The 13,017-nt window shown below is 39.1% G+C and overlaps 1 protein-coding gene across 1 annotated transcript in view; it reads right to left on the bottom strand.

Annotated features, from left to right (window-relative positions):
* The window catches only part of LYRM4 (LYR motif containing 4), a 369,677-nt gene that overhangs the window by 218,916 nt on the left and 137,744 nt on the right, over positions 1 to 13,017 (bottom strand). The window contains exon 2 of the mRNA XM_085607213.1: positions 4,223 to 4,343. Within this exon, the coding sequence (XP_085463339.1) occupies positions 4,223 to 4,343 (121 nt within the window). The remainder of the gene's footprint in view (positions 1 to 4,222; positions 4,344 to 13,017) is intronic.

The following is a 13,017-nucleotide window of genomic DNA, read 5'->3' on the forward strand; positions in this document are numbered from 1 at the left end:
AGAGATATGAGATGAGCGTCTCATCTAGATCCTGGTTAAATCCAAACTGCCACACTCCACTCCACAAACCTATGACCTAGCCTGTGTTCTAACATTAGAATGTTCTAATTAAAGAGACAAGAACAAAATGCCTATGTAACGAATACCACAGCTGCGATGTCATGAACTAAAGTCAGAAGGTGATAAAGGCACATTTACTGCATAATGACAGCGCTCTCAAATTCTTAATATGAGATATAAAAAGGCCGTTACCTAACTTCTTTAGCAGCTGTTGATTGCTGTGGGTCATATACAGTGAAGAGAAAGAGGTTGGTGGATGCAGACATCCTACACATGGCAGCTCAGGAATGGCAATACAATTCAGAGTTTTACAACCATCACCCCTCCAATACCAGAAATGTACCTCCTTCTCTTGTAATGGGATGTACTTTGCAACATTTCTAGAAAGTCGCTGGAATGACGCCAATTTTACATAGTAAATTCAAAAAAGGAATGAATACCGAGGCATCTATCCCCTTACACCATTCAGATACCTCTGAAGGTCAAATTGTGCCTTTAATGCAACTGGTAGTTCTAAGGACCAACAACATTCAGACAGCATTTGCCGTTGATCTTGGTCAAGGAAACATATGTACCTCATATGATTAACACCTTTAAAACATCTGACATTTGGTTCTGCATGACCACAGGCCGGAATCAGATGGGGCAGAAGGAAAGCATAGGTAAGATGTTTAAATGGTGGCACCAGGAATTTGATTTTTTTCCCCCATAGTCTAGGGTTTAACGTGAAAACCTGACCAAACGGTCTCCAGGGTGTACTACTTAAGTGTAAGCAAAAATCTGACAAGGATAAATATATATTAATATATTTAATTTGAATTTTACATGGCGCGAACTCGACCCGAAGGCATCAGAGCGCTTTACATGAGCACCATTTGCCTTATAGACGGCGTTCCATTGGAGGTGTTGTATGCAAGCAAAGGTTGCAGTGAAGGAATATTATATTGAATATTGTTTCTCTAAAATGGCATGCCATCTGTTGACATCACATTTTGATAAAATACGGCCATGAAACGTTTTAAAGAAACTGATGCAGTTTGATTGATTTCTATTATATCCAGTAGATCGCACGTCATCAGACTTTTCCCTGGAAAAAAACAGCATTCACAGAAGAATGTTCTGCAACCTATCCCTTCAAAGACGGTAACAGGAATGGCCGAGAGTGAAACTGACATGTGGTGCGACAGTGGAGAGCAGACAGTCAAATCATTGCAGGATCTTTGCAAGTTCTGAGCCGAGCTGGCCCAGTTGCAGAGCGAAGTGTATTCAGGCTAGGAGCCAGAGCTCTGTTTGTAGCGAAGACGCTTGGTTTGAAGGGACACAGAGAGCCATGCCTGCTCACATGCTAGAAACTTCATGCCAGCTTTGGCAAGATGTTAGGCACAGCCTGCAGTCTGCTTTGCTAGCAACAGCGGCTGTTTATGGTGCCACAGAGTTGAAGCAAAGGAGTATAGCGACGACAGGCAGAAGCTAGGGGCTGCCAGCTGGCAACGAGATATGGGAAACAAAGCGCCCCTAAGATGGACTCTAGGGTTCACTTTACTGTTGTGTCCTAAACATTACTTTTGCTGGCTATAAGAAATTGAGCTATTAGTTGAGGGGTAGAAATTGCCCACCCCACACAATAGTCACAATCCTTGTTAGGGTTAATCACTAACTAAATTCATCCGAGCTGAACACCCTGGCAGCTATGGCATAGAGCAGACAGGTTTAACTTGGAGGCAATATGAATAATATTTATGCACTACCAAAAAAAGTAATAAAGTAACAAAACAACCCATGAAAAATCCCAAACTAATTTAGGAAAACAGAGTAAATTGTGATAGATAAAATTATACCAAAATGACAAAAATCCAATAAGAGCAACTAGAGATATGAACAATTAAAGCTTCACACTGAAATAGTGGAAAAAACGTTAAGTGCTAAAAAGTGTTAAGTGGCAACGGCAGTCATGGTACACCAGGATCCAGGTGGGATTTGAGTGGAGCGTGGGTCGGCTACTGAAACAAAGTTTGATCAGGTCAAAAGTATTTAACCTCGGACTCAGTCTTTGAAATGGAAGTCCAAAATCTTCAGCAGAGAAAGGCAGCAGGATTTAAAACTTGTGTCACAAAGGATGCTCACTGCCCCCCCACCCCTTGCATATTCTGTCAGGTTCAGAGGGATATCTCTGTCCACTCCGGTCGGCCTATGTGGTTCTGAGAGGCATTTCACATTCATTCACGTGCTTTCAAATGCTAATTACTGGTTGGAAGAAATGGAAATTACCTTTCCCTTAATATTTATTTAAAAAAATCGAATTTCACCATTGAACTGGATTTTTAATACCTATTAAAAATATTAGTTTCTTAATTTTTCTAACATAAAACACACAAAAGGTGATGGTAGACTGCATGCAATAAGTCTAACCACTGGCAAAAGTCTAGCCCGAACTGCCAAGCCAGGTCCTCTCTGAGCCAGAACACAAGCAACCCAGGACCGGGTTTGCCCTAGTATGGGCTCATAAGCCAGGTACAGCTTGGTTCCAGTGACCCAGTGAGCATGGGACCCACGTGTGGGCATAACCTTTCCACTTGGGGCGATACAGGAAACACAAAAAAGATGATGGAAGGCTGTTTGCAGTAAGTCTAACCACTGCTGCCTATAGCTGAAGCAACACTGGGGCCTGGTGGGTGCAAAGCAACACACCCATGAGCAAGGAGGGGTGGGGAAGCAATGGAGATGCGGTAGTGGGTGCAGAAAAGTTACAACAATACTAATGGGACAGGAAGGGTTTTAGAGTCACCACACATGAGCTAGGAAGAGAGCAACATGGAGAGCAGGACCCAGGAATATGAGGGGAGCACAGCACGTGGAGGAAAAATAAAAAAACACAAAGAAAAAAAGACAAAAGTAGCTCCCTCTATGTAAACGGTGAAATGATGCAACTCATCCATTCAGAACACCAAGACCAAAATGGTCCTGAGCAGAAAAAGGACAACAATGGGGAGGAAAGCCATCAAATTAGCAGAAGGGAAGTCAGTTAGGCAACAAAGCAATTCAATTACGAGACAGGGACTGACCCAAAGCCCACTCTGTGTACTGTATTGTTCATAAAGGTCTTCGACAACACACATATAAAGCGGTCTGTACAAGAGACCTAAATACAGCAACATGTCTAACTTCACTAAGGAAATGAAATAGACGGATAATGGTGATGGGTACAAATTAGTACATATTGTTTTCTGTATGCAGTGGAAAATCTGTGTGACAATTTTTAATATAAAGGAAAATACTGTTTCAAACTGTAGCCTGAGTGCATAAACCTTCTGTCCCGGAGAATCCCATGCCATGTATTATCTTGCTCACAAAATCAATCATTTCAGAAAAGTAGCCAACTATAATTAATGCACTTGACCAGACAATTCCAGCATCATATTAAAATTACATCACCATTCCAGTTTCATTACAATAGAAGTACCGATTTGCTCTTTAGTGACTGCACAACCATGTTACAAAGTCTCACAATACAATACAAGGCATTCTACGCTACAGAAGAAACAACAGGTTTATACAATTAGTAAACTACTGTGCTAGAACAATCACACAGCTGCATTGGTACTCTCTATACATATGATTTCAGTGTAACGGATCTGACAAGCCATACCCATTCTTCAATTTATACATTCAGAAAACAAGTCTTTCAAATTAGAAAGCCTCGTTTGATTGATGAGAATGTCTATGTAGTCCTATAGGAAATCATCACTTAAAAGAACAAAACTTTAACTGAGCCACAATTATTTAAACCAATTTCAATGGGGGCTCGAAAGATTAAAATAGAATTTCTTACAAAGTTGTACTCCTAACATGATAGAAACACATATTCACCAACCACAATATTACCTTGACAGATCAAAATCATCCTTCTCCCAATCTCCAGGCCCCAAGAGGAACCAAAAAGGATGGCTGGGACTTTTGCAAAACACCCACTTAGGCAGAAACACTTATAGGGAAGAGTTCAAACTGGCCACCTTTCAGGCAATTTACCAAATCTCAGTTGGAGATGTCGTAATTATACATTCAACACATTTAGAAAGACCCAATCTACAAGTGGGTTCTTCCCTATTTTCATTGCTTCTCAGTGTAGGCGCATGCTAACAAGAATGCACGTAAACCTTCTCACCTGTCGCTTAATCATTTCAAGGTTTTCTTTGGCTTGATTGACCAGTTTTTGCACTTCCTGAACATCTGTAACAGTTCTATTTTCTCTGAAGGCATCTCTGATTCTTCTGATAGCATAAGTCCTGGGGAAAAACACAGAAGACAAAATAATATGTACGGTTAAGCGTCAAGACTACCTTTCATCAATCTTTGCAATAAAACAGTTCTGTGAAAACATTTTGTAATGTTAAATGTTCGTTGTGAACTGATTACTAGCTAATAAAAACCTCTTACAAGTTAAGTATGTAAAACGTTCTTCAGCTGTGTAGTGACTTTTGTACTCTTAGGTCAAGATTCACAAAGGGCTGGCAGATGTCAAGAAACTGCTCTGTAGTTGGAAAATCAGTCATGCCAGTGATTTTTCTCCATCATAATTCAATGTATAATCTTAAAATTGCACCAAAGGTGGATTTTTAAATCTTTATTGCATTTCTTGCTCTAAGTTTTACTTTGAAGCCCAAATACTTTAGCTCTCACTCAATTTCAATGTGTGAGGTAAACTGTTCCCTTGGGGGCTGTGATGAAGGCGTTGCAACGGAGCAAAAATGAAGTGTCCAAGCCTCTCATCTAATGGCTAGATTCACATAAGCCACTTTTCGAAAAGTCAAAAATGTATTCATGTAGGATAACGCCTACAATATACAGAAATATCAAAAGTTCAGAAGATGTCAAAGACTTCTGGTAGTATTGCTTGGAAAGTGTTGCAAAGTCCAAGGAGTGCTCAAATTCGTGTACATTTATGCACAAGGAAAAGCACAGGCTGACATTTCTACAAACAGCAATTGAAATTAAATAGCATTTGAACTTTGTTTTGTTTCTATGGAGCAACAATATCTTTTCTTCTCCACAAACACCTTTTCCTAGAACCCCAATCGATATCTCTGCTCCTGAATGAAGCAAATTTAAAGTGTTTTCAAAGTGAGAAAATATGTTTTAAAAGTGTGTGAATATATCAACAACCATGGACATTTATGGGTGCCCGACAATGTTTACAGGTGGACCCACCGTACACCACCCACAAAAACGCGTCTTAAAATTAGATTTGGTCATGTGGAAATTTTACAATACTGGCAGATGTTCTGTTTGAGTGAATCCCTTAGAGAGAGCAAAATACCAAATTCCCGATTGTGTCATTCTGTAAAGCAGGAGATTTTGCCCTCAAACATCTGAAAACTAAACTTCTTGAGACACGAGAAAATGTACTACCAAAGGGTATTATATATAAAAAAAAAAGGGGCACAAGCTAGTTGTATTGGTACAGTCGCATTGGGGTCTTAACATTCAAAGTTTTGTACGAAAATGACAGATAGAATTTGATATGCAAAGAAAAAAATACAGATATGAAATATAATAACTCAGTTGTGTGTCCAAATAATTTAGCAATACATAAAATGTTTAAATCAATAAAAAGCAAGTTAAAATGTGGGCCCTGGCCTCCCTCCTGCTTAGGGATATACTTAGAGACTTTGGTAACTGAAGATTCACTCAGTTGAGGGAAGAGCTTCCTGCTGATTGCATGCACTGCTGCCAGGCAGTAGTGCCTTCTGCAATCAAGCCACAGATGAGGACAAGCAGCAATTTATTGGAATCCCAACTTTGCATGACAATGGCAACAGGAGTTATGCCATGTCATCTATCAAGAGGCACAATTGAGGGAGTACGACCCAAACCTATATTCCAAGAGGATTAATGATGGTGTGAAATATCCTTATTTGATACCACTTCCTGTATAGTTAATTTAGGTTTTTAATTAATTCTTCACACGATTGTATAATTTTTAACTGTATAATCATGTGTCACACTTTGATACACATGGAACTAAAACTCCAACTTTACTTTTCATGCTTTTCGTTAGGTCCACTTCACTATCTGTGTCACCTTCTAAGAAAAAAATGTGTGACTCCATTCCCTTTATCATCAGTTATGGGATGTCCCTTCAAAAGCACTCCATGGAGGTCTTTTGGTCTGGTGTTAAATGCTGGGTACACATTAAATATCTACTCATCCTTCCTTAGTACCAGTTTCATGTCTTTGAAACTACAGACTCATGGATTTTGGCTATTGGTAACCTATTGAACCAGAGGGGAAAATTGCATATTGTTAAGGTCTCAATATTCTGAGGTCTTGACCACACTTTCCTGAGAGGTGATGAGACCACCTCCATCTGAAGAGAGTGGAAGTGATTGTGATCAGTGAAGGGGTGGGAATCTAGATACCTCATATAGGGCCAGTCTCTCACAAAAATGTGCATGGTGAGACATGGGTAACATTTAACCCAGTCCTCTCACTTCCCACTGAGACATCCAAAAATTAAACTGGCTCTGGCCGAAGATTAGCAAGCTCTTGACTCATGTTAATGCCTCCTACAGAAAATAAATTAAGTTATTCCTTGTCTCAAGGTCACCTCTATCCCAGGAGGGACAAAAGAAGGCACAAGAGAAGTCTGAAATGGGTGCTTTGGTGCCCACATATAGCACCCTAACAATACCAAATATTTTAAGGTAATTACAGAAAAATCAACAAACAGTATAGATGACACTGTGACTTATTACCTAAAAAAAGAAATCCAGATTGTGGACAAGTAAGCCACAGGAGTGGAGGCTAAGATTCTGGAGAATGAGATATCAAGTGACAGATAGAATGCAAGTTCTGTCCTATTCCCATCACTTCTTAACTGGAATCTAAGAGACAACATTACAGTCAACATGTCAAGGAAGAGACACGTTTGCTCAGAATGGAGGCCTCCCTGTGACAGGTGACTGAAGTTTGAGTAGTTTATTAGGGTAAGACTAACGTTATAACCTAACAGAAGTGGTTAGAGACGACTCAGAAACTGTAAACGGAAAGAGAAAATGTCTGAGGAGACCCAGTTTAAAGATATTCTTCAAAGTTAGTTGAAGTACACATACACCTGGCTTGTGGCCTACTAGAAGGCTTGCACAATATTCATAGAGGCCTCGGGGATGGAAAGTCTTGTTCAGACTCCTTTAAAATGTAGTACTTTGTGACGGTTTCAGACACTGCCCTTCTTTTTCTGTTCTCTTCCTCTAATGCCAATACTGTCACAGGAAGAAGATGAACTTTGGACTCAGAAGTATAAGAACAAGCCTTTTCTGAGATGTAACATAAGGTAACAGTTTAACTTTTGTATTTTTTTTTCTGAATATGCTTTAAATAGAGTTTTGGCTCATCGTATATCACTTCACTAGATTATATCCAAATTGTTTGACATCTTCAACATATATTTATAAACACAAGTTATAAACAGACCACATGGACTCAGATGTTGATAATGCTGTAGAACAAAATCAGTACCAAAGTATCATACATATGGAACATGGATTAGGATCTTGCAGATGAATTAGTAGAAATATATGTTACAGCTAAGCAAATGTAGAAGACTGTGGTCTTGAGATTTAATACTACCTATTAATAGGTACATTTATATAGGGTCAAACGAGCTAGGTCCATAAACCCCACTGACCAACGCAAGAAATGATGGAAGTGAATTAGAAACAATACACAGTTTTATTTCCTCAAGAGTTGGGAGGACAAGAATTCAACAGAGGGAGTATAAACAGACATTTGTAATGTGTGTTCAACTTTTACCCCATGAAGCAGGCAAAAAACATCATGGAGAGCGGCTATGCCCATTCAAGGCATTATGAGATGTTTGTAGGCTGGGCTGGGGTCTCTATCTGGGTTAAAGGCTTTCAAAATGTGTACTGTGGCATCCATTGCCCAGGGGCAGAAGACTCCTCACTGTCTCATGGGAAGATGTAAAAAAATGTCAGCCTCAAAAACAGGACAACTGACATGGGTGATTATAATTTGTCATGCACCCACAGTCCGGATTTAAGTCAGTATTCTAGATTTGAGCGAGTTTCAATTAGCAGGCATGGCATTCTGTGTGCTTTTGCAATTCTATTGCAAGCTTAATACTGGTGAATCTATTAAATTGTGCTTCGCTAATGGAGAAATGCATACTCACTCGAGTTGGTACATGCCTTAAGAAAAGGTGTAGATTCACTCCTACCTGTAAAGAGGATTTGATCTTGAGAAATGTTCACAGATTGAAATGTCCTGCATTACATGACATAGACACTACTTTTGGTTTAGCAACTAAAGTGTTTATTGACTTTGACAGTAAAACTGTTAGGCGCTGTGATGTATGTTTAGCCACAACCATGTTGGCAAGATTTGCACTTCTTCTACACTGGTTGGTTCATTAAGGTTTGTGGTAGGTTGGCTGGTAATACTTCACAGCCAATGGGTTCTAGAGGTTGAGCTATGGGTAACAGAGGAAATATTTTATGCAGCTGCTCGTCCCGCGGAGCACGGGTTGCATATTCTTGCTAAATATCAGAGGAGCTCCTGACTCATAATTTCTAATAAAGCAATAGATCCTTTGTCTAGGGGAGAGGAACACAGTATATGGTTTTACAATAATTAGTCTCCCTCTTTCTGTTTGTAAGGTGTAGTGACCTTGTTTGGAATATTCTTTGCCAGAGAGAAAAGTTGTGGATCGCTGATGTTTGAATCAATAAATATTCTGTGTAATCCGAATGACTGCCTGGGAATCATAGACTTCTTTTTGCCTGTGGGAAAAAAATGTTGATTTGAAAAAATATACAGCAGTTTATGGGTTTTATGTAAGTGGAAATTGTTATGTGTTTACCCTCTTTCCTGAATATAGTTGTGTCAAGTGAGCTGATTGCAGTAAAGAAATATTCAACAGTGGTTTTATGAAGCTGTGGTTAAAATCTACATGAAATGCTCTCGAAAGCCAGGTGTGCAAGTACGGATGATGAATACATGCTCTAAGTAACAAAAGTAGGCCAGCGGGTTATTTTTGTAATTTTGTCAGTAACTCGCCCGGGTAATAAAAAGGCTGCAAACTGAGAAGCCATTCTGGTTTCCATGGCATCCCCTAAAGGACGTGCAAAAACTCTTTGTCATTTAAAATGAAGTGTGAGCATTATTTCAACGAGTTTTGTGATTTTAGGATATGTAAAGCTAGTGATTCTCTGTGTGAACGTTTGGTAGCAATATCAACAACGTGGGGAACACTGGCCTAGCTTTTGCGTATTGTAGAGGGAGTCTGTTGTTTCTTGCATGACGTTTCTTATGTTCTAACGAGTGGTGTCAAGAGGTATTTTGTTTGGGTATTAACTTCAGAAATAATTTGCTGACCAGGAAACAAGATTTGTATTTCTTGGACAGTATGCATCCCTTTGAAATACTTCTGCACTAACCACACTCCTGGCCATGAGTTCAAACCATAATTTACATAAATGCAGCAACCGAATTACATTTACAAAATGCTCTATTTTTGACGGCAGGTATAAATCTTACCATTACCCAGTAAACAGGGTGAGAGTCTTGCATTCCCACAACGGAGGGTTAGAATGCTTGTAAATGTTCAGAGAAATATCTGCAATATTCTGAAGTTTCACCTAAGGAATATGGACCACATATCTTTGAAAGAAATACCTTTCAGCACATGAGGTGAGGGGTCCTTAAAAGGAGAGCAACAGTTGGCCTAAGGACAGAATATGGCTATTGGTTTAGATCAAGCCAGAAAGAGTGTTAATGCAACAAGGAAAGCTAATCCACACTTGGATATAGATCAATGTCAGAGATTAATGAAATAATCTTAGTTACATAGAAAGTAACCAACATTATATGTACAGACAAATAGGTATGGAAAAAGGGGAAGGAAACGCCTGTGCTCACTTAGACCAGCTTATCACAATGGAGTACACGTTGGGCTTGAGATCAATGTTGTACTCACAAAATGAGCAAGGTGATTGGTATAAAAATATTCATGCATAATCGCTTACATCTCTTTCTGTTACTCTTTTCCATATTGACAGTCAGGCCAGTTCTCCAGCGGCTCTGCAACTCAAAGGCACTTATAGGCAAACCTTGTAACCATTAGTGCTACTGTCCCTGCAAATGGAGAAACCAGATACTATTGCAAGTTCACTAAAATGCCAATGTCCTCTTTAATAGGCCCTGACTTTCAGGGGCTAGCAAGCCGAACAGTCAAGGTTTATTCTTAGAGGTTTATGTGGGTAGAACAGGGGGCTCCAATGGGTTGCATGGCAGTTACCGATAGCTTGCCAGTACCCTGGAAATAGCTCCCTGAAGTGAAGTCCAGCACAATTCTTAATTTAGAGGGTCTACTATAGCAAAATCGAAGAAGGTCACTTTGCAAGTAAAGCAAAGTAATTTCTTAGTGTGTTAACCCAAAATGGAAAGATCACATATGATGGAAAACCATGTATTTTGCTAAACTAACCTGCTAATGTTTGAAAATCAAAATTATTGATCCAGGACATAGTTAAGATGCTATTTGAATGATAGGTCATACCGAGTTGGGGAGATTTATAGCCTGTGATATTTATTTTGCGCAGGTGGGCACTTACTGCTGTGGCTGTTATTTCATTAGTCATAAGGAAGCATTTTATAATGCTAAAGATTTTCCTGACATTGCTGTTTAGAAACTCTGTCTTATGCATCAAAGTGGTTGATGCTCTACAACTCATTCAAATTTTAAATATCATCAAGCCAATATATTGTATCAAGAATATAGCCTACAATAGTATCATGACGATAAGTATATAAAGGCAAGTATAGTTTTATTCACCTTCTTAACTCCACACCTATTTATCTTGAGGATATGCATATCTTCAAGGTATGAAGATGTGGAGTTCAGAATAGGAAATCTATACTTACCTATATATGTAACTTCAAGATATTGTGCTAATCAATATTCTGGATATATTTTAGGATCAGTCAATATTGCAACATAAATCTAGGTGGCCACTACCACTCAAGGTGACTGTCTCTGATGTGGTCACTACTGCAACAATTGTCAAAGTCAGCAGCTTGGAACTATTTTCATCAATCAGAAGTAGCTCTAATTACAGAGGAGTTTGGAAACTTCTAGGGTAAAACATCTAGTTCAGGCACCACATATATCTTGCAATAAATAATTTGTTCAAGCTGTTTTTTTTCATATAAAGGAAAAAGGGTTCCACGATAGCAAGTAAACATGCAATACATTTAAGGAGATATACGCAATTGAGTTATTTAGGAAAGACACAGTAAACATGATTTTACCATCTCATCTTAGTCATCACTCTTAAGATGCTGATTCACAGGTAAAGCTTTGGTAGAGGTGCTGAAGGTTCACTGGTGTGACAAGGCTACTTAACAGGATATCTTTCCCAGTGTAATGTACTGGCCTCGAGTAAACGGAGTGTCAGGTTCACACTGGTAACAGGCCACCTCACGTGGTGCCTCTCATCGGGTCACATGTCAAACTCAAGATACAGAGTGCAGCAGTTCACAGATGTGATGGGCCCACTTCATAGGGTACCACTTTCAGGGCCATAAAACGGCCCCTGGTCAGCAGTAATTCATATAGTTATCAACAGGAAAGTCGGCCTAAGCCATGGAGCATTCTCTGTAGAATCAGTCACACTTCGCACCTTATGGCAGCATATATATATATAGATTTTGAAGGTCCAGCAATGCAAAAGCAAGGCAATCTACTTTCTCAGCAGAGCCCAGTACTATTAATCTTCTCTGCAGTCCTATGTATTTTGTAGATTTCCTATAAGGAAAGGCAGCCATGAATTTGGTCTCAAATCTGGCCCTTTCTATACAGGATTGTTTAATGTCAGTCAAAACAGTGGATACAGGATAAGTGAGAGAGGTGTGCTTCTATCCAATATTAGGGACAGTTGGTATCTTCAATTGTTTAGTCAAATTCCAAATTTTCTTCAAACTTTTGAGAGGAACCAGTCCTTGCTGAATTCAATTCTCTTTTAGGTAGCAGCATTTACAAGGAAACCATTTGGTGATGAAACCAACATCCCGTCATTTGCGTATTCCAGGCAGAAGGTTTATGCTCACAGTAGAAAGCATAAGATGCTGGACGGCATATTAGCTCAAACCTTTCTTTGAAGTGAGTGCCATCTGGCCAGGCCATCAAGCCAAAGCCTTTATCTTAGTTTTGCTCTCCTCCACACCTTGATCAACTGAAAATGAATATGAAAGAAGAAGCAAAGTCCTATACCTTCAATCCAAGATACAAGGCTATCTAGAGTATCATCTTGTAATATTTCTGGGGAATTAAGGTGCCGAGCTTTCAGCTACGTAGCTTTAGATTCATTTTTTATTAAATACTAAGTTAACAACCATGAGGACTATTTGAAGGTTACTATTGGAGACATGTGTTAATTGGTTCTATGCATAAGTCACTATGCCAAAGACCTCTTTCTAGAAATGTCGGTTTTCCTAACTTTTGAACTATGAGAAAACATGGAAATAATTGATTATTTTGGTAGCCTTAATACAACAATGTAACATTCACGTTGTTTTGATAAGTTATCATAAAGAGCAGATTCTTGATAGACTCCTACCGAAGGTTTATATCGGAAGTACTCTTAACCTCAATAATGCATAGCAGAACTTTAGAACAATTTTTGTCATTCAGTTACCATAAACTATAAGTGTAAACTACTCCTCAGAGAAGGAATGTATTTTGCATATATGTAGAGAAAGAATTGTGTATGTTGGGGGTTTGCTATATGAGTGGCGCATAGACATCATTACATGAGAATTTAAACATAGCAATCACAGCAGTATACTACAATCAGAATTGCCAGAGGTTCATGATAATTTATGGGGCTAAAGAGAATTTGACTTAGAGTGTGAACTGGAACACTACTAGGACCAGTCAGA

Source organism: Triturus cristatus, chromosome 5_2 (assembly GCF_964204655.1).
Source record: "Triturus cristatus chromosome 5_2, aTriCri1.1, whole genome shotgun sequence".
In the NCBI taxonomy this organism is placed as follows: domain Eukaryota; kingdom Metazoa; phylum Chordata; class Amphibia; order Caudata; family Salamandridae; genus Triturus; species Triturus cristatus.